At 41.7% G+C, this 22051-nt stretch overlaps 1 protein-coding gene across 1 annotated transcript; it reads right to left on the bottom strand.

Moving 5' to 3' along the window:
- Positions 1–209: 209 nt before the first annotated feature.
- Positions 210–20757, bottom strand: LOC124015637 (myosin heavy chain, fast skeletal muscle-like). The gene is made up of 39 exons (XM_046331005.1): positions 20530–20757; positions 20010–20156; positions 19643–19799; positions 18394–18421; positions 18020–18134; positions 17805–17897; positions 17567–17627; positions 17327–17425; positions 16926–17029; positions 16365–16503; positions 15966–16084; positions 15655–15804; positions 15390–15560; positions 14870–15173; positions 14481–14545; positions 14300–14387; positions 14066–14183; positions 13794–13917; positions 11667–11803; positions 10873–11128; positions 10445–10687; positions 9922–10098; positions 9680–9825; positions 9124–9214; positions 8398–8787; positions 8150–8276; positions 6810–6928; positions 5545–5741; positions 5237–5420; positions 4955–5120; positions 4428–4552; positions 3958–4266; positions 3539–3742; positions 3265–3390; positions 2957–3127; positions 1233–1337; positions 1042–1137; positions 792–923; positions 210–342 (listed from the first exon to the last, which is right to left on the bottom strand). The coding sequence occupies exons 1-39, from the start codon at positions 20743–20745 to the stop codon at positions 322–324; spliced, it is 5820 nt and encodes a 1939-aa protein (XP_046186961.1). The 5' UTR covers positions 20746–20757; the 3' UTR covers positions 210–321.
- Positions 20758–22051: the final 1294 nt, after the last annotated feature.

Genomic DNA, 22051 nt, shown 5'->3' with positions numbered 1-22051 from the left:
CTGTAATGGATTACATTTGGAAAATAACCTACCTAAACCTGCATTTCTCCAGCCTCATCCCTCAGCTGTTTACCAAAAAAAGTGACTGCTTTGTTGGGGTACCACTTTGTTGTTGTTGGAATCCCAGATTGCTCCTTTAATTAAAGTTGAATATTTTATGGTATGAAAAAGCTGTTTGCTGAGTAATAAATCCACAGTCACAAAGGAAGTGTATGTAGATCCACATGTTTTTAATCAATGCTCAACATTTCACCATGAAAATCATATTTTATGCATCACAGGAAAATGGTAAGACTTTGATCTTCAATACTTTGGTCTTGTTTATTCAGCAACTTCTTTTCCCTGTAAGAAGAAATAAATAATATAATGGATCAGTAATAATAATCAACATGATAAATATATGGATAGAATATAATGGATCAGTAATAATAATGAACATGATAAATAAATGGATAGAATATAATGGATCAGTAATAATAATCAACATGATAAATATATGGATAGAATATAATGGATCAGTAATAATAATGAACATGATAAATATATGGATATAATATAATGGATCAAGTCTTTAGTGCTCAGTACTCAGCTTGGATATTTGATGTTGAAGTACCAACTGAATTACTCTCATTAGATTGTTTAGCCCTTCCTGAAATGTTCTTCTTAGGGATCTTCAATACAGTTGAGTGTAAAAGGTCTGTATTGACCTCTGAGAAGACTGAATCATAGGTGGTGATGATGTGGTCATATCTGAACATGAGTCAGGTACAGGTTTAGCAGCAGTTCTGTACCTTTCCAGAGTCACGGGTCTTGGCTCTGAGCTTGTTGACCTGAGTCTCAGCGATGTCAGCACGCTCCTCAGCCTCCTCCAGCTCATGCTGAACCTTCCTGAACTTAGACATGTGCTGGTTTGCTGCTTCCTCCTGGGTGAGGAAAGGAGACGGAGAGCAGAACATCAGCATTCATTATATACCTTTTTCTGAAGATAAATATATTTTCGAATCTATACTTTCAGAGTATTTGACTAAGACTGTGACTCACTGCTTCCTCAGCGTGCCTCTTGTAGGCCTTCACTTTCATCTGCAGCTTATCTACCAGGTCCTGAAGTCTGCCAACGTTCTTCTTATCCTCCTCAGTCTGTGGGAGAAGATCAAATGATCAATGCCCCATAATTATATACACAAACCTGTGTGTGTTAGTGTCAAGTGTGTGAAGAATACACTTTCTCTTACCTGGTAAGTGAGCTCCTTGACTCTGCGCTCATACTTGCGGACTCCCTTGACTGCATCTACACCTCTTCTCTGCTCGACCTCTACCTCAGTCTCGAGCTCGCGCACCTTTGTGGAAGAAATGAATGTAGGCATTTGTTTGAGCTGGTGAAATCAGATGTAAAAAATCTTCTATCTAGTCAAGGAGGCACAATTGTTGACTGTTCCAATGTACTATTTACAATTTTTATTGAAGGGGTCTATAATTATAACAACTTTTCATTTTCTCGGTCAGTGGTTCCTAAAGTGGAATTTACATTTCAATTGTTATGAATATTGATAGTCAGAACCGAAACAGAAGCAAATTAAATTCATAAATTAATTTGGAAGGTAAGTAGGAAAGCACCATATTAAAGTAATGTTTCCAGAGTATGTACATATGTTTGCTACGATTTTATGTTGTTTTATCACGTTTTTATGAACTTGTGAAAGTCCGCTAGCCTACAAGCTAATTTAGCCGTTAGCCTTCTAGCTGGTAGCCCCACATAGCAACGCTGGCTTCCCTAGTAACAGCCCTTTTGCAGCAGAGTGAATGAGAAGCTCGCGATCTCGCGAGAGAGAAATTAAACAATGTAACTAGATGAAGCCTAACAAATTATTACAATGAGATGAATTGGATTCATGTACAGTATATTATATCGTGTGTTGATTATTATTATGAATGAAATGGCAGTTTAGAAGAAGTCTGCCAAGACAACTGTACAAGCTTGAACGAAGCAACTGGATTAAAACATTTGTATATCTATATTTTAAGGTCTTGGCCTCAATTCTTCTCAACTCCACTAAATAAGTGTAACATATTCCCCAAAATGTTGATTTTGAATGTAAATACATCCTGATTTAAGCTTTTAAAACTGCTACATTTTCTCTCCGCCACATGGCAAAATGTGTAGAATTTCAAGAAATTAGCTCTAAAATTACAAAATATTATTTCTGTCCAAAGGAAAAATGTGAAGAATAGCTGAACATTTGTTTTAAAACTGCAAAATGTTGTTTCTGATGCCAGAAGGTGACTTTAAAATGTCCTTTCCCAGGGGCCAAGACATGATTAGTCCGGCCATGCACTGCAGAAATCGTAGCAAATCCAAAAAATGAAGTCTTGTAGACAATCCCATTGCGACCTTAGCTAGCTAAGCTCATGCACAGAAACATTGGGTCTAACGGTTGTGCTGAACTGCACATGTTCATGCAGTCAAAAGCACTCCTTCGGTAGAAAGTTGTTTTTGATGAAAATTAGTAATGACAGTTTCAGCTACTTAAAGTTGCACTCCAGTATCTTAATACATTTACTCGAGTCTAGGTCTTGCCTTGAGATTTCAAGAAAATTAACAAAGAAGGGTGAATTTTTCACTTCTCCCATAGACATCTCAAACCCTGGTCTGGTCTGAATCACAAGCGTTCCCGGAAGTCTTGCAATGTTGCACCTCTGGGGTTAGAAACACGGTGGTAAAACTACCTGGATGCTATTTTTACTCCACTCTAAAGTAGGAATTGTATTCTGATATTATGAGGGGGTCACTAATTCATTTTCTATCACAAAAGGGGTCCCGTGTCAAAAAGTTTGGGAACCCTTGATCGAGGTGGTTTAGGGTGGCAGGTATCCTAGCAGTTAAATGTTGCTGGTTCAAATACCTGAGCCTTCAATGTGAAAAATAACTACATGTCCAGCAATCAGTCTTATAACTCACCCTGGACTCCAGTTTCTGCAGCTGCTTCTTGCCTCCCTTCATGGCCAGATTCTCAGCCTCATCCAGACGGTGCTGCAGGTCCTTGACTGTGACCTCCAGGTTCTTCTTCATCCTCTCCAGGTGAGAACTGGTGTCCTGCTCCTTCTTCAGCTCCTCAGACATCATGGCCGCCTGGAAAAGTAGTTTGTTTAATTTATGCACCAATTGGCACCAATCATAACATCCCTCTGACATCTTTATTGTGGTTAACCAGCATAGCTACCATTTCTCTTGAGGACAAATCAAGTTGATGTAATTCAAGGACTCACGTCAGTGATAGCCTTCTTGGCCTTCTCCTCTGCATTCCTGGCCTCCTGGACGATGTCGTCCACCTCTCCCTGCACCTGAACCAGGTCAGTCTCCAGCTTCTTCTTGGTGTTCAGAAGGCTGGTGTTCTGAAGGAGGAAACAAGATGATTTGTTTGACTCTCAAGAGAACTTACAATGCTGTAATAAAGAAAATCTTCAAGCAAAGACTGTCGAATCCCAGGTGTGTGTAAACGGTATACTTGGTTGAGTTTTATTAGAAATATCTGATCCATACCTGGGAGTGCAGCAGTCCAACACGCTCGCTGGCGTCTACCAGCTCAGTCTCAGCCACTTTGCGGCCTCTCTCTGTCTGCTCCAGAGCAACTCTCAGCTCCTCGATTTCAGCCACCATCAGACCGTTTCTGCGCTCCACCATGGCTACCTGCTCCTTCATGTCCTCTGCAGCACGGACGGCATCGTCAAGGTGCAATTGCGCATCCTGGGGTTCACAATGACATAGGTTCATTAGTACTTGTGGATGAAGGGGTGATAGGATGGGTGATAGAAACGTTCATTGGTAAGAATTTACTCAATATCCCTACCTTTCTACAATATATAGTTCAATCTATTCAATTCCACTGTTCTTTTATTTTCTACAGATTCACAAACAAATCCCTCTCCATGTTCAGATTTTTGAGCCTGATGTCCCTTTACCTTGAACTGTCCCTGGATGTTCCTCAGCTGTTTCTGTGCCTCAGAGGCCTGCCTGTTGGAGTGGCTCAGCTGGATCTCCATCTCGTTCAGGTCTCCCTCCATCTTCTTCTTCACCCTCAGGGCATCATTCCTGCTCCTGATCTCAGAGTCCAGGGTGCTCTGCATGGAGTCAACCACCCTCTGGCTGTTCCTCTTGATCTGCTCCATCTCCTCGTCCTTCTCAGCGATCTTCCTGTCCACCTCACCCTTGATTTGGTTCAGCTCCAGCTGCACATGCAGAATCTTAGATTCCTCGTGCTCCAGTGTTCCCTGGACAAACAGAGGCAGTCAGGCCAATTGTGTTCAATATATTTGGATGTAGGAATTAAATATATATGACTACAATAAACTCCAATACAGGTATCATTGGACTGTAGCTGGTGTTGGCTAGTGTAACACTGCTTTCCCCATCTAACAGCTGTAGTTTGTACCTCAGCCTCCTCCAGAGCGGTCTGGATCTCAGACTTCTCTGTCTCCACGGTCTTCTTGGCCTTCTCCAGCTCATGGATGCTCTTGCCAGTCTCTCCAATCTGCTCAGTCAGTTCAGAGATCTCCTCTGTACACACACACACACACACACACACACACACACACACACACACACACACACACACACACACACACACACACACACACACACACACACACACACACACACACACACACACACACACACACACACACACACACACGTGCCGTTTAGACTTGGGAGAATTTATGTGGATATTGCCAATGTACTGAAGTTGACATTGAATCATAATAACAGTTAATTAATTAACAGTAATTCATATGGTCTTGCAAATCTATTGCCCTCCACATCCTTTGGTTGTTCAAGGGAATCGTGATCACAGGTAAAATAAATATATATTTTGATCTGTACATTTGATGCTTACAGTTCTCTCCATTTTCAAAACACTAGTCAAACATGAGCCAAATAGAACTGCTGTCAAATGCTCACGTTGCAGGTTCTTGTTCTCTCTCTTCAGAGTCTCCAGATGATCCAGAGCCTCCTCGTAGGAGTTCTTCATCTTGAAGAGTTCAGTGCTCATAGAGCGAGCCTCCTTCTGAGCTCCTTCCAGCTCAGCCTGGCCCTCCTCATACTTCTGCTTCCAGTCTGCCAGAACCTAGGAGTATCCATGGGAGTTTCATTAGATGAAGAGTTTTGAATCAGAAATATGCTACAGTTAATCATATAGCAAACAGAAAACATCACCCTTGGGTGAGGTTTCTTTGTTTTCACCTTGTCAAAGTTCCTCTGCTTCTTGTCGAGGTTGGCGGCCAATGCGTTGGCTCTCTCAACATCAATCATGAGGTCCTCCACCTCTCCCTGCAGCCTCTGCTTGGTCTTCTCCAGGGAGGCGCACTTGGAGTTGGTCGCCTCAATGGTCTCCTCTGCCTCCTGCAGACGCTGGGCCAGCTTCTTCCTATTGGACAACAGAGGGAGGTTTAATGAGCTGAAACAAATGTTACAATACATTTCCTCAGAGCCCAATCCACCCTCACCGTCAATACCCTATATTTGAGTTTTTTCTTTTGCGTGCGACTCACTTGGCCTCCTCCAGCTCCTCTGTGCGCTGGATAGCATCCGTTTCATACTTAGTCCTCCACTGAGCCACCTCACTGTTGGCCTTGGACATGCCGCGTTGCAGCTCTGCCTTGGCCTCCTGCTCCTCCTCAAACTGCTCCCTCAGGAGGTCACAGTCATGGCGGGCAGACTGGACACCATGGGCCAGTGCGTTTTTAGCCTGTGAGAGAGAAAGACAAAGAAAGATTGGAGTCAAACAAATTATAGTAGAAGTCTCTGAGGGTGATGTAGTCACCATGTATATCAAGATATGTCTTTAAACCAGGGTTCTCGAGCTGGAAGGCCGCGATTTTATTTGGCCCCTCACGTTTTCTGAATAAAAAATATAATTTTGGGCAGGGGGACCGTAAAAGACTGTAAAAACACCAACAAATCAGCTCCAAGTGATTTTATTTTGGGAAATCCAATCCAAAGTTTTCCCTTGAACAACAGACAGATCTATGTGATCAGAGGCGTCATGCCCATAGGGGGCACAGGGGGGCACGTGCCCCCTCAGATTTGTCCTGTTGTTGTTTCTCTGTAATACTACTAGTTACTTTGCAATTTTCTGAAGTTGGCTTTAGTCAGCCCAGATACCATAGGTTCCCAAAATCCCAACCTCATAACTAGATACCAAGAAGCCATTTCAGGCTATCAATCAAGGTAGAGTGGCTAGCTTGTCTAACTAAAGATAAACAAGCAATAAAAGTACTGAATAAGACTCAAATTCCTTTCAATGTTTTACCCAGATTTTAGCAGAGATGAAGAGAAGCATATTTAGTTTCTTTCAAAAAAAGAACCACCAGTCAGGAAGACACAGACAGCTGAAACTGTTGTTGTTGTTTTTTACAATGAATTAAGTATAAAGATTATGACCATAGATTGCAGGAAAAGCTGTTTCAGGTGTTTGAAAAATGCAAAAATCTCCAACTTCAGGATAGGGGCCTAACCTGACTGGACCCCCAGCCACCATCACATACTTTGTGACCCATCAGATTGTTTGGGGGGTTGGGGGGTGTATTATGTCCCTGTACGTGATCGCATACAAATGTAAGCAAGGTTTGAAAATATTATGTTTTAGTCAAATATTATATCTGTCTGAGCTTCTTGAATTCAATTGGAAGTTTACAAATGATTTGTAATTATGTCCTGACCATCCCCACAAGAAGGAAAAAAATCAACTCACGGCTGAATCTAGTTGATGATCCCTGCACTAAACTCTGGGGTCGGTCGATCTTAGGTCCCTTACCTTGACCTCCTCCTCAATCGCCCTCTTCAGCTCCTCCACCTGCTGGGTGAAGGCCTGTTTTCCTCTGGTCAGCTGAGACACCAGGGCTTCCTTCTCCTCCAGCTGTCGGCCAAACTCACCTGCAGGGACAGAGGGACATCTTGTTAATAGGGTCTCTGTTCTCTTGGATTGAAAATGTATTTTAATGTAACATGGGGAATGTTGTTCGGTGGTGAATTGTACAGTAGAAACAATGTGGACCATTGGAGGATCCCCAGAAGAGGAAGGGGAGGACCATCATCCTCAGTGAAATTAATAAAAAATAAAAATATTGAAACATTAAAAAAGTTAGATAAAACTATACCAAATATATTCACACCACCAAATCATTAATTAAAACACAATGTTATGCAATGAAGGTCTACAGTAGCCTCAACAGCAATCTGTAGCATAGCACCATGGTGTAGCCATGTTTCCATTCAACAGCTAGTTTCCATCCTCCTCGGGTGACATTGACTTCAATACAAAACCAAGGAGACTCATGGTTCTCACCCCCTTCCATAGACTTACACAGTAATAATGACTACGAACTGCAACCTATCACAGGTCTTGCAGCATAAACTGACATGTTGTCCACTCAATCAAAGGACCAGAGAATTAAGAGATTTTTTTCATCTGATCACAGACAACTGATTTGTTTTGAACTGAAGTCCAGAAGGGAAAAGGAGGAGACGAGGAGAGCACGTAGATACGAGAAGGAATTATACATCGAGCAAAATGATCATGCTGTTTGTATGTGGCTTCTATGAAAGTGAACTGTGTCTGCGTGGGATCAGGGTAGTATTCATTCCGCACATTCTGTTGAAAACCTTTCTAAAACGGATCCAAATAGAACAAAATTAGGATAACATTTTGTCCAATAGAAACTATCGTTTGCTACTTTTCATTACAACCTAGATCAGCTAGATGCAGGCAAGAGTGTGCAAGGCGGTATTGAATGTATTACGGTCTCTCATCTCGATTACTCAAATTATTCTCTCGACCTGTGCACATACGTTGTAAACTGTCTAGGTTTAGGCTAGGTTGAAGCAACCTCATGATGGGTATATGAAACATTTGAGTATCATGTAGTACTCTAAACCTATCGATGTTACATTGAGCTGGATTAATCGAATATGAATTAGAGTCATCCAATATGCTGTAATAGAAATAAGGCCAAGCTCCTAAAAAAAATGATTGTCCTCCTTCATCTTAAACATCACCGATCGGCACTAATGTGGACTATGGACATAAATCCCCAACACATTTTATTGTGGTTTAGTGAAGTAAAGCATTAGTTTGTTGTTCATTGCTGATGGTACCATTTTCTGTCAGGAGTCTGGCTCTCTGTCCGCTGATGTCGTTGACCTGGCGAACATTCTCATCATTCTTAGTCTTGAGCTCACTCAGCTGGTCCTCAAGAGTACGGCACATCTTCTCCAGATTGCCCTGTTAGTGAAACATGTTCCATCATTACTTTATATATGTGTCTCATGTCAACTTCAGTTCACTTGAATGGTGATGTAGTTGACCCTCCTTAACACTGCTTGATCAAAACATCACTACTCACCTTAGCCTTGGCGACGGCCTCCATGTTGCTAGAGAGGTCATCAATCTCCATCTTGTACTCGCTCTTCTCCTTCTCCAGCTTCTGCTTGATGCGCTGCAGGTTGTCGATCTGCTCCCCGAGCTCAGCCACACTGTCGGCCTGCTTCTTGCGCAGAGCGGCGGCTGTGGCCTCATGCTGCAGGGTGGACTCTTCAAGATCACGACGCAGCTTCTGGAACTCAGCCTCACGCTTCTTGTTCATCTCAATCTGAGCAGCAGTGGCGCCTCCGGCCTCCTCCAGCCTCTCGCTGATCTCCTCAAGTTCCCTGGAGAGATCAGCCCTCTGCTTCTCAACCTTAGCCCTGGCAGCACGCTCAGCCTCAATTTCCTCCTCCAGCTCCTCAATACGGGCCTAGAACAGGGGGCAGGAGCAGGGGGATGAACACTACAATACAGTTGAAACAATTGAACCTCACAAAATAATAATAGTATGTATATTTTGCATAAATGTGTTAATACAAAGACAGTTAATATTTCAGTAGAGTGTCAAATTTAGGAACCAAACTACCATTTTGATGCACTGTCTTTACAACGGCAAGAAGCACCATCTTCCAACCTATTCATCCATCAGAATCCACCAGGAAAAATGTGTGCTACCAGAATAATGTTTTTCAAGTCTGTGCTTTTCTGTTCTGGAGCTTTGTACCTGGGTGAGAGTGGAGCTTAGACCCCTGATCCTCTACTGTACCTGGAGTTCCTTGATCTTCTTCTGCAGCTGAGCTCCCAGAGACTGCTCATCCTCAATCTTGCTGAGGAGCTGAGTGGTCTCAAAGTCCTTCCTAAAAAAACAAATATGCCGATTGCAGAGTTGGTTTCAGTTCGAAGTGTAAAGGGAGGGTATCATACCATTCACATTTCTTTTAAAGGGATACTTCAGTATTTTGGCAATGATGGCCTGTATCTACGTCCCCACAGTCAGATGAACTTGTGGATACCAGTTGTATGTCTCTGCATCCAGTATGAAGGAAGTTAGAAGTCATTTTGCTAGCCAACGCTTACTAGCATGCTAGCAGTTACCATATAATTCCAGTCATTGCGCTAACAGTTAGCAACTTCAAACTGCATGCAGAGATGTAAAAATGGTATTCACAAGTTCATCTGGCTCTGTGGAAGTAGATAAAGGGCTTCCAAAATCCTGAAGTATCTCTTTAAGAATCACATGTAAATGCTGATTCACAATTACAATAATTCGTCAAGAACAACAATTATAGCAGGTAATACTGTAGTCATTAGTTTGTGTTTACTTCTTGATTTTCTCATCAGCTTGCTGCTTGTCATTCTCCAGGTCCATTATGGACTCCTGGGCCAGTTTCAGATCTCCCTCCAGCTTTCTCTTGGATCTCTCAAGGTCCATACGGAGCTTCTTCTCTTGCTCCAGAGAACCCTCAAGCTAGAAGATAAAAACACATATATTATTAAAATCTAAACAACTGAAGATAATGTCATCTTACATCCTATCATGGCCAAAATGTCAAACTCCACTCACGTCATCCACTTGCTGTTCCAGCTTGGTCTTGGCCTTGGTCAGAGTGTTGACTTTGTCCTCCTCTGCCTGCAGGTCATCCAGTGTCTGCTGGTGGGCCTCTTGGAGGGCTTTCTTCTCCTTGGTCAGCTTGGCAACACTCTCATCCATAGACGCCATCTCCTCTGTCAGGTTTTTAACCTGTAAATGGCCACAACATAATTATACTTAACCATAAAGGGGAGTTATGTATATATATTATTATATATTGCATTCAGTTAGTTTAGATTAGAACTGCATCAACAATTACTGTACTATAGATTCAACACTAGATGGCAGTGTTCACCACGCCAGTGTACTGAATGGAAGTCATAAATGAGGGGCAGCAGAACATACAATGAATGTGAATGAGTACCCCGCAACTGAAATTCTACTATTGTGTCTTAATTTTTCCTGCACCCACAATACAACTTGAATTCTATTTCTGTTAAGCTATGTTTTGAGTTTATTATTGTTTGGTTAGACTGTCTATGGCAAGACACAAGACCTTGTTTTCAGTGGCGTGCTTCTCCTTCTCCACTTTGGCCAGGGTGAGCTCCAGGTCATCAATATCCTTCTTCAGCTCAGAGCACTCATCCTCCAGCTTCCTCTTCTTGGCAGTCAACTCAGCATTGATCTCCTCCTCATCCTCCAGCCTCTCGGTCGTCTCTTTGATTTTGGCCTCCTGCTGGATCTTGCTCTTGATGAGCCCCTCACACCTTTCCTCAGCATCGTTCAGACTCTCTCCTTCCTGGTTTCAGAACAGGAGAAAAAATCAGCGGCCTAACTTCATTTATGAAAATATAGACTTCATTTAGTCAAATACGTCAGACTAAATCATGAAATATATAAATAACATGGGCAATAACAGTGTGCCTGTGTGTGTATGTAAACGTGTGTTTAAATGTGCCCTCATGTAGGTCGTTGCTCACTCACAGATGTTACTTGGAGCGACAGGTCGTTCTTCTCCTGCGTCAGGGACACTAACTTCTCCTCCATTTGCTTCTTCGTGGACAGAGCCTTGGCCAGGTCTGTCTTCATCTTCTCATAGTTCTCCTTCATGTTGGCCAGCTCCTTCTCAGTCTCAGCGCTCTGCAGCAGGGGCTTGATCTTGAAGTACAACTTCATCCATGGCCAGGTTTTGACATTCATGAATGAGCGGATGTTGTACTGGATGGCGAAGATGGAATCTCTGTTCAACAGAAAGGACATAGTGGTGAGTGACGTCCCACTAGGCACACACTTCAGTTCAACGTTTTGTTTTGATTTACATTTGGTTGAGTTGTCAACTAACGTGAATTCAACATGAAATTGAAGTCGGAGTAAAAGAACAACAAATCCTCTGCCCCCTCTTGTTTACAGCTGAGGAATCGGTGTAGGGAAATGTAACCCATCTTAAACTCACAGACAGCTCTCTAGATGCAAGGACTGACAGGTCATGCATGTTAAGCTCAACAAGAATTTGATATTTTTCAAAAAATTAATGGGTTAATATCACAAATGTAAATGACAATTGAGCAGCCAAATCCCAAACTGCAGCTATAAAGCTAGAATCCTTAGTTGCTACATCCATTTCTGGACTAAATGAATTCACCCAAAAGCTGTAGTAGACCATTATAAGATGTACTTTCTCATTCTGAACAACTCACAGCATATACAGTATGTAATCATAATGCATTGGATACAGGTGTTTGACAGAAAGCTTTGCCAAGATGTCTACTATTCCTCACCTCCTTTCCATCATCTTGGTGAACTCTCTCCTCATGAGGAATCCACGGCTGAGAGCCTGGACCATGCCGACCAGAGAGGCCAGCTTCTCATCTCTCATCTCCTCCAGGACACCCAGCAGACCGGCTTTGAAGAACACCTGAGACACAGGTTAACATGGTCAATGGAACCACAGATAGAAAGGGTTGAATCAAAAGAGGGGAACAACACCACTAGATTGATTTAAACAACATTAACTCTGCAATGGTTACAAACAAACCATGTGACAGGTTGTTTCTAAATGGTTTGTTATTGTACTGTTGTACAGAGCCTTCAGAAAGTATTTACAGACCTCAACTTTTTCCAGCCTGAATTTAAAATGAATTACATTGAGATGTTGTGTCACTGGCCTTCACACAAGATTTTTTTCATTTGAAATGAAAAGCTGAAATGTCTTTGGTCAATAAGTATCCAACCCCTTTGTTACGTCAAGCCTAAATAAGTTCAGGAGTAAAAATGTGCTTAACAAGTCACATAATAAGTTGCATGGACTCACTCCGTGTGCAATAATAGTGTTTAACATGAAATTTTAATGACTTGCTCATCTCTACCCCACACATACAATTATCTGTAAGGTCCCTCAATCGAGCAGTAAATTTCAAACAGATTCAACCACAAAGACCAGGGAGGTTTTTCCCTTGACTCTCAAAGAAAGGCACCTATTGGTAGATGGGTAAAAAAAAGGGATTGAGCAGGGTAAGTTATTGATCACACTTTGGAAGGTGTATCAATACACCCAGTCAATACTAAGATATAGGCATCCTTCCTAACTCAGTTACCAGAGCGGAAGGAAACCTCTCAGGGATTTCACCATGAGGCCAATGGTGACATTAAAATAGAATTTAACGGCTGTGACAGGAGAAAACTGAGGATGGATTAACATCTAGTTACTCCACAACACTAATGTAAATGACCGAGTGAAAAAATGGAAGCCTGTACAGATTAATAATATTTCAAAACATGCATCCTGATTGCAATAAGGCGCTTAAGTAAAACTGCAAAAGAATGTGGCAAAGAAATTTACTTTATGTCCTGAATACATTATGGCAAATCCAACACAACACTGAGAACCACTCCTCATTTTCCAAGCATGGTGGTGGCTGCATCATGTTGTGGGTATGCTTGTTGTTGACAAAAACTAGGCAGTTTTTTTTATGATAAAAAGAAACGGAGTAGAGCTAAGCACAGGCAAAAACCCTAAAGGAGAACCTGGTTCAATCTGCTTTACAATAGACACTGGGAGACAAATGCACCTTTCAGCAGGACAATAACCCAAAGCAGAAGGCCAAATATACACTGGAGTTGTTACCAAGATGACACTGAATGTTTCTGAGTTGCCAAGTTCAGTTTTGACTTAAATCGGCATGAAAATATATGGCAAGAATTGAAAATGGCTGTCTAGCAATGATCAACAACCATCTTGACAGAGCTTGAAGAATTGTTTGAAGAGTAATATTCAAATATGATACAATCCAGGTGTGGAAAGCTCTTAGAGACTTACCTAGAAAGGCTCACAGCTGTAATCGCTGCCAAAAGGAAGTCTAACTATTAGTGTTTTATTTTTCATAATTGTTTTTTTTTACAAATGTTAGAATTTTTCTTCCACTTTGACATTCAAATATTTTCACAAAAAAAAATGTTTTTTGAATCAAGGGGTGTGAATACTTTCTGAAGGCTCTGTAGAGGTAGCTCAGTTGGTAGTTGGCTCAGTTGGTAAGCATGGTTTTAACGCCAGGGTAAATTCGATCCCGGGACCACCCATACAAAAAACATGACTTTTTTGAAAAAGCGTCTGCTGAATGGCATCTATTATTATTATTATATTATTATAGATGAATAATGTACACAGATACAGATAACTGCAGCCATACCACTATAACACCATGCACATGATAATGACTTTAGTTTCTCTTCCAAACTTGTAATGAATGACTTTGAAGAAGAAAACAAAACTACAATGATTTTCCACTTTTTCCATTATTTAAATGAAGAAGAAATAATAAAATAGTGGGTATACCAACTGAAGTGATTTTAAATTATCATAATAGTTATGTTTTGTTGTCATCTTTTCCTGGGGGTTTTTGACTGACCTTGGTGTGTCCAAACTTGTAATCCTCGTGATTCACATCAATGGACCCAAGCAGCTTCTCAGAAGCCTTCTTGTTGTCCATGAACTGGCCCTCAGGGATGACGCTGGCATTCAGTACTTTGTACCTGAATGAGAAGACAGTTTTAAAGTATGTCAAGTTGTAATAGGTTGGTTATATTACATAAAAGGTAAGAATATTATGATGCTGGGAAACCCTTGGAGCAGATATGTTATGTGGTGGGTGTGTGCAGTTGTGTTTGAGTGCGTATGTACCTCTGCTTGAAATCAGCATAGATAATTCTGCTGGGGAAGCCCTTTCTGCAGATCCTGATACCCTCCAGTACACCATTACACCTGAGCTGGTGGATAACCAGGAAGTTCTCCATCAGTCCTGGTAAAACAAACCAAGTCTCTTTTAATACTCATAAACAGGTTAAAGATTGGGATTGTTAAAGTCACTGATACTGTACTGATAAGATGACATATTTAACTCAATATTTCCTGTACCTGGAGTCTTTGACTCGTTGGGGATCAGGCAGCGCACAAAGTGAGGATGAGTGCTCCTCAAGTTGGTCATCAGCTTTTGTAAGTTCTCCTGTAAGAGGGTTACAAACCATTTTCTCAGACATCATTTATGATAATCAATGCATCTTTTGAAGGACTAAATATGCACATTTCAAAAGCTCACCCTGAACTGGGAGGACACAGTCTGCATGGAACCACCCTTCTTCTTGCCTCCTTTCTTGGCTTTATCTGTTAAAATGGGGAAAAGTTAAAGATAACTAGAAAAGTACATTTCCTAGAGTGGGTGGAATAATAGAAAAATAATAAGAATATGTAAGAAATCTAGAGTGGTCTTGTCTTCAGCAAACACACTAATTTTAAACCAGAGAATCTCTGGTTAACTTCACACGTATCTAGAGGCAAATTCTGTCAATCAGATTGTGTAGAATTACACCTATTGTATGAGTAAATTAACCCAGTAATAAACCCTGAGAAATTGTGATATATTCAAGGACTTTAAAGAAAATTGTAACTGGTGCTTAATTAAATCTTTTGACGTGATGCCAGTCTTACCCTCAGGAGGGGGAGGTGGATACAGGGCAGCCAGAAGTTTGACTCCGGACTTCCCGTACAACTGACAAACTGAGTCGTTCAGGGGGTCCTTGTTCTTCTCCAGCCATCCAGTGATGTTGTAGTCCACAGTACCGGCGTAGTGCACCAGGGAGAAGTGGGCCTCTGCCTTGCCTTTGGCAGGCTTGGGCTTCTCAAACGCATTTGTTTTGCCAAGATGCTGGGAGTACAGCTTGTCCTTGAAGGTGGTGTCTGAAGACTTGGGGAACATGCACTCCTCTTCAAGGATGGAGAAGATGCCCAATGGCTTTACAAAAAGAGATGTATATCAAATGAGTGATATTTACATTTAGGATCACATTTATTCCTTTAGTAAACATGCTGTTATAGGATTATATTCATTTAGAGGCACATAATAGGAAACATATTGAGATCTCAACAGTCAGATGCTGATAATATCTCACACAGCGTTCCATTTGAGCTTTGCTGTTGAGGTCCATTATAATCCTCACAGACATCTTACCTTCTCAATAAGCTCAATGCAGGCAGCCAAGTCCATGCCGAAGTCAATGAAGGCCCAGACGATTCCCTCCTTCTTGTACTCCTCTTGCTCCAGGACGAACATGGTGTGGTTGAAAAACTGTTGCAGTTTCTCATTGGTGAAGTTGATGCACAGCTGCTCCATGCTGTTGTACTGTTGATGGAATTTTAAAAGGGATCTTTTCATCATACAAGACTGTAATCCATCTCAATCACATCTAATTGTCTTGTACTGGTCTCATACTCACATCAAAGATCTCAAACCCGGCAATGTCAAGCACACCGATATAGAACTGCCTTGGATTCTTGGTGTCCAACATCTCATTGATACGGATGACCATCCACAAGAACATCCTCTCATAGATGGACTTGCCCAGAGCACTGACTGAGTTATTAACCTGCAATGATAATACCTCAAATTAATACATGAGATATTGTCCATGTCTGGTGATAAGACCTTAGGATATATACAGCATCAAAATTTTTAAGAGCAATGCACTCATCCCCAAAATAATTATGGTGCTTAAAAATTGGTAGATACTGTGTTTTGCAGTCTTACCTGAGGCACAGTCTGTCCCTTGGTCACATACTCGTTGCCGACCTTCACTCTGGGGTAGCACAGAGCTTTCAACATCTCAGCTGAGTTCAGGCCCAGCAGGTAGCCGATTTTATCAGCCACTGGAGAGAGAACCAACAACAACAGACTCAGGGACACAAGAATGTTTTTTTTCTGATGTTAAACTGGCAAATTAGTTTGGATAACTTCTTTGTGGGTTAGGTTTTGATTCACCCACATCCATAACTTCAAGTCATTTGAGGAGGTTGTACCTGTTCTCCAAAAATGATCTCCTGCCTGATTTTCATGTGGCACTGTCTGTCTTAGGTGTTCTATTTCTATGTTGGGGACTGGGAATGGGACTAATGCTCTACATATTGTATATCTAGTAGTGGGACTCACCCTCTGTGCCGTCTGGCTCGGCCTGCTCCTCACGCTGCTTCTGCTTGAATTTCAAGTTTCCATGGTGCAATACAGCTCCTGTCAGCTTGTAGATGCCAAGCTTCTCTTCATTAGTGAAGCCCAGGATTGTAATGGCATCCTGACATTAAAGAGGAAGTACAACAGAGATGAACTGAACGGTAGTTTGCTCAGTTACACTACAGTTCTGTGCTGCTCACTGCAGAATAAATGGGATGGATAGATTTGACTGGCTTCTCTGTTCCACATGATTACTCTTGGAAAACACATTAGTAGATGGCAGCACAAAAGGAGTTTTACACAGTTCCAAAGGGCACTTAGTGGCGCTCTCTTGTGGATGTCTTACATGTATGTGCCTCAAGGCAAAGTGTGAAGGCCTGAAGTGTTCCTTGTGGCACATGTCTAACTAACACAAGGCATTTAGAATCAAACAAAACATACATGAAAATTCCCACCAAGTTGAAATTGCACATAGCATTCAGTGTGTATGGTGGTCCTACCCATTCCCTATCTAGACTGTGGTTAACCCTTTGTTTGACTCACATCTGTGGCATCCAGCTCTTCCTTGTCGTCGATGCTGGCCACAGTGATCTGTCCCTGACTGCACATGGGGAAGTCGTAAGGGTTGGTGGTGATGAGCGACATTTCTGTGGACAAAGGAGAACAGCTTGTCAGTTAAATCTCTTAGGATTCTGCTCTCCTACCTTTACAGTATCTCTCCCTCTTTTACTCAATAGATGGACTCAATGATACATGTAGTATTACTAGTGCATCACAGTGCATTACTTTATAGATATTTCCCAGAGACCTGACCCATTTCTAGATGCCTTGTTACCTTGGATGTACTCATTGTAATAGTATTATTAGTGTGGACTATGAATATTTTTTTGAAGTTCCACAGATGGGGGTGGGAATAATTTCTCCTGAACTCTACTTTGTCGTACCAACTATGTCAGGTTTGTGGCCTGTCATCATCTGGAAGAAGATGTGGTAGCCTCTCTCATCGGGCAGCTGGAAGGACACTCTGGACTTCTCCAGCAGGTCTGAGAGAGGAAGAGAGAGTGAAAGAGAGAGAGTATATTATAATATAATATAATATTAGATTATATTTGTCTATATGAACTTCACAAAAAATATCTGTGTGGATTTAGGAAGGAATTGAAAAATAATCAAAACCAACTCACAGGTCTCAATGTCAGCTTTAGCCAGTTTACCACCTTGGAAGTGAATCCTGATGAATTTACCCTGTAGTAGAGCATGGGGGTTAGAAATAGGCGAACAAACAAATAAACATTTTACTTTGATAGACACCTTTAAACATTACCGTTTGTTGCACATCTATTGAAATGACAATAGGGAATTACTGAAATACATTTTTCCAATATAAGGTCAATTCCACAGTGTGCCCTTCATACTACTTACAAAGCGAGACGAGTTGTCGTTCCTCACTGTCTTGGCATTACCGTAAGCCTCCAGCAGAGGGTTAGCTGCAATGATCTGATCCTCAAGAGACCCCTGATTGAGACAAACACAACTTGCTCAGAAACTGGTATAGCACGTTTTTCTCGATTGATCACTTTTCTTGAAACATGATTCAACCAAACCGAAATAAGAAGTCAAACATAAGAACAACCTACATGCATTTTGCTGGGGTCTACTTCCTTCTTCTTCTCTCCACCAGACACTGCAATGGTGGCAAAGTACTGGATGACACGCTTGGTGTTGACAGTCTTTCCTGCACCGGATTCTCCACTGGTTTATATGACAGAGAAAGAGGGGTTTTAGTTACATGTTTGAGTGTCAGATTGTCTTTCACTAAGAAATAGCGTAGAAAAATACCTGTTTTCTAACATAAGTAAATCATCAACAAATAATCATTCTAATCGACTCGTTATTACACATAACCTGATGCTCTAATCCATCCATAATGTCATATATTTCATCACACCAAGTGACCCAACTTATTACAATAGAAACACTTTCTCAAGTGACATTTTAGTAAACAACTTACGTAATCAGGATGGACTGGTTCTCCTTATCTGGAACCAAAAAACACATTGCTTATCATACTCAAGCAACATTCAGGGGACATTATTGAATTCAAATCATCATCACGAATTTCAATTTGGAACATTTTCCATTCAAGGTTAGTGAAATCAGATATTCCCAGCAAACTGTTATTACCTAGACTAGAAAATAGGAGATACCTCTCTGAAGCATATTTCCATTTCCATTGATGCATGCATCCATGAGCATCCATTTGTCCATCCAACCATCCATCCAATCATCCAACCGACCATCCTTTCATCTGTCCGTCCATCCATCCAACCATCCATCCAATCATCCAACCGACCATCCTTTCATCTGTCCGTCCATCCATCCAACCATCCATCCAACCATCCATCCAATCATCCAACCGACCATCCTTTCATCTGTCCGTCCATCCATCCAACCATCCATCCAATCATCCAACCGACCATCCTTTCATCTGTCCGTCCATCCATCCTTCCATCCATCCAATCATCCAACCGACCATCCTTTCATCTGTCCGTCCATCCATCCTTCCATCCATCCAATCATCCAATCATCCAACCGACCATCCTTTCATCTGTCCGTCCATCCATCCTTCCATCCATCCAATCATCCATTCATCCAACCGACCATCCTTTCATCTGTCCGTCCATCCATCCTTCCATCCATCCAATCATCCATTCATCCAACCGACCATCCTTTCATCTGTCCGTCCATCCATCCTTCCATCCATCCAATCATCCATTCATCCAACCGACCATCCTTTCATCTGTCCGTCCATCCATCCAACCATCCATCCAATCATCCATCCATCCAACAATCCATTCTTCTGTCCATCCATCCAACCATCCATCCAATCATCCATCCATCCAACAATCCATTCTTCCGTCCATCCATCCAACCATCCATCCAATCATCCATCCATCCAACAATCCATTCTTCCATCCATCCAACCATCCATCCAATCATCCATCCATCCAACAATCCATTCTTCCAACCATCCATCCAATCATCCATCCATCCAACAATCCATTCTTCCATCCATCCATCCATCCATCCAACCATCCATCCAATCATCCATCCATCCAACAATCCATTCTTCCATCCATCCATCCATCCAACCATCCATCCAATCATCCATCCATCCAACAATCCATTCTTCCGTCCATCCATCCAACCATCCTTCCATCCGTCGATCCATTTATCCATCCATCCATGAGATATCGTACCAATCAGCATGAACTGAAAGGCGTTGTCAGAGACGGAGAAGATATGGGGTGGAGCCTCCATCCTCTTCTTCCCTCTGTAGGCGTTGACAACATCTGAGTCGTACACAGGGAGCCACTTGTAGGGGTTCACCGTGGCACAGAAGAGCCCAGAGTAGGTCTGGATGAAAGCATAATTAATTTAGGAGATTAACAAAGTCAGATGTACTTTTACCTGGATTTATGTGAGGATGTGGGTGTACTTTGGTAAACTGATGTGGGTTTACTGTATTGATATGTTTTGGTTTCTACCGTCCATTTATGTGTAGTACTGTATGTGTGTATTTATTATGTTCATGTATGTGTGTGATTGTATGTGCAGGTTTCTTACATAGATCATCCATGCTGCATAACGCTCTTTGAGGTTATACAACACAGAGGCTTCATTCAGGTAGGTCATCATGGCCATGTCCTCAATCTTGTCGTACTTAGGGGGGTTCATCTCATAGATGTCTGCATCTTTGAACTCTTTTCCTTCCTGAAACAGTCAGAAATCTAGATTACAACACAGATCAAAGTGGACATGACTGAAATGCTTTTTGCTCATTAAATACATGTTGAATCTTTTAAAAAATTCACATCAACATTTAATCCAACTACTTAGTTATCACCCACTGACACATATCTGGTGTTTCTTGACTAGTCAATTACAAACAATCTATGCCATTGTTAAGTAGCTGCGTTAAAGATGATGTGTTTGAAGGTTATATTCTGCTTACAAAAAAACAAGAAATGCTTCATAATATTTATTTTGTTAAATATTTTATATTGAAATGTTTTTGATCATTTCGATGAGTTTTCAAGAAATTGAGTAATTGCACAAACTTGAATACTTTTCAGATCAGGGTTACCTCCTTAGTGCCGTCAGGTTTCGTGATTGTTACAGTACACTTCCCTTCGGCCCTGGCAGTGACTAAACCCTTAAGGTACAGCTCCTTCTTGTCTGTCACATAGCAGGCATTCTTTGAATCAAAGGGTGCGGCTTGTGCCTCCATCCTCTCCTTTTCAGATTTACGGAGGTATATGGCAGCCTTGCCGTAGATTTTCATCTCAGCGTCCGTACTCATGGTGACGGATAACTAGGAAAGAGATTAAACAAGAAACATGATTGACTCTGTGGTGCTTCCTCCCCAGTCAACAGAGTTAGGTGAGTGGTATCTCTCTCAGAATATTCTCATCACTTTTTATGTGAAGAGTCAAACCATGTCTCACCTTCTTTTTCCCCTCCTACAGATGAATGTGTACTTCTTAGAGGACCCTGTGAAACATAAATTGTTGTGAAAAAGCGCAAGTCTAAAGCAGTGGAGGCTGCTGAGGGGAGGACGGCTCATAGTAATGACTGGAGCGTAGCAAATGGAATGGCATCAGACACCTGGAAGCCATGTGTTTGATGTATTTGATACCATTCCACCTTTTCCTCTCCAGTAACTACCACAAGCCCATCCTCCCCAATTAAGGTACCACCATCCTCCTGTGGTCCAAAGCCTCATCATTTAGTCCCTGAAGGCTTAGAAAGCATTTATCCCAATCATTACAGCCATGTCCACTTCATCTTTTATACCTTCATTTAACAAGGCAGTTAAGAACAAATACTGATTTTGCAATAACAGCCTAACCCCGCCAATCCCTCCCCTAACCCGGGCTGTGCCAACTGTGCACTGCCCTATGGGACTCCCGATCACAGCCGTTTGTGATACAGCCCGGAATCGAACCAAGGCCTGCAGTGACACCTCTAGCACTGAGTTGCGGTGACTTAGACCAGGTCGCAGTTGCAAATGAGAACGTGTTCTCAACAAGTCTACCTGGTTAAATTAAGGTGAAATAAAAGACCGCTGCGTCATTCAGGATCTGAGGTGCCTCTGGTAACTTTCATTTTCCTAGTGACAACACACTTTACCACTATTTTGTTATTTGATTAAAATGAATACCGCTGAAAACCCAGTTACATTCTAGACCCTTCAATTTACAAACAAATAAAAATTAGAGATTTAAAGTAAAGCATTTATAAGTAAGAAAAAATTGTTACATTTGATTGCATATTGTCAAATCTTACAAGAGACATGCAGAAGTCAATTCAAACAGTGCAGTTAGCTACTGCCTCAGATGCTGAGTACAAAGATGAGACAAATGTACAACTCTAAGAAGGTGGAGAGAGTCTTACCACAGAGGAAGAAGGTATCTGACTTATGGATGCTGGGGCCTCAGCCTCCTTATATCTGGTTGGAAGTGCCAACCAGGCAAAAGTTAATTATGGACCACTCTGGGAAAGGACATGGATTGTAGGAGAGAATTCTGTGTGTCTGTGTCTCACTAGCACCTCCCACTTCCAGGAACACCACACTCCCATGACATGACTTTTTAATGTCATATTTG

The sequence above is a fragment of the Oncorhynchus gorbuscha genome, linkage group LG26 (genome assembly GCF_021184085.1).
Source record: "Oncorhynchus gorbuscha isolate QuinsamMale2020 ecotype Even-year linkage group LG26, OgorEven_v1.0, whole genome shotgun sequence".
NCBI classification, from domain to species: domain Eukaryota; kingdom Metazoa; phylum Chordata; class Actinopteri; order Salmoniformes; family Salmonidae; genus Oncorhynchus; species Oncorhynchus gorbuscha.
The sequence above is the reverse complement of the archived record's forward strand: the minus strand, read 5'-3'. Positions and strand labels throughout refer to the sequence as shown.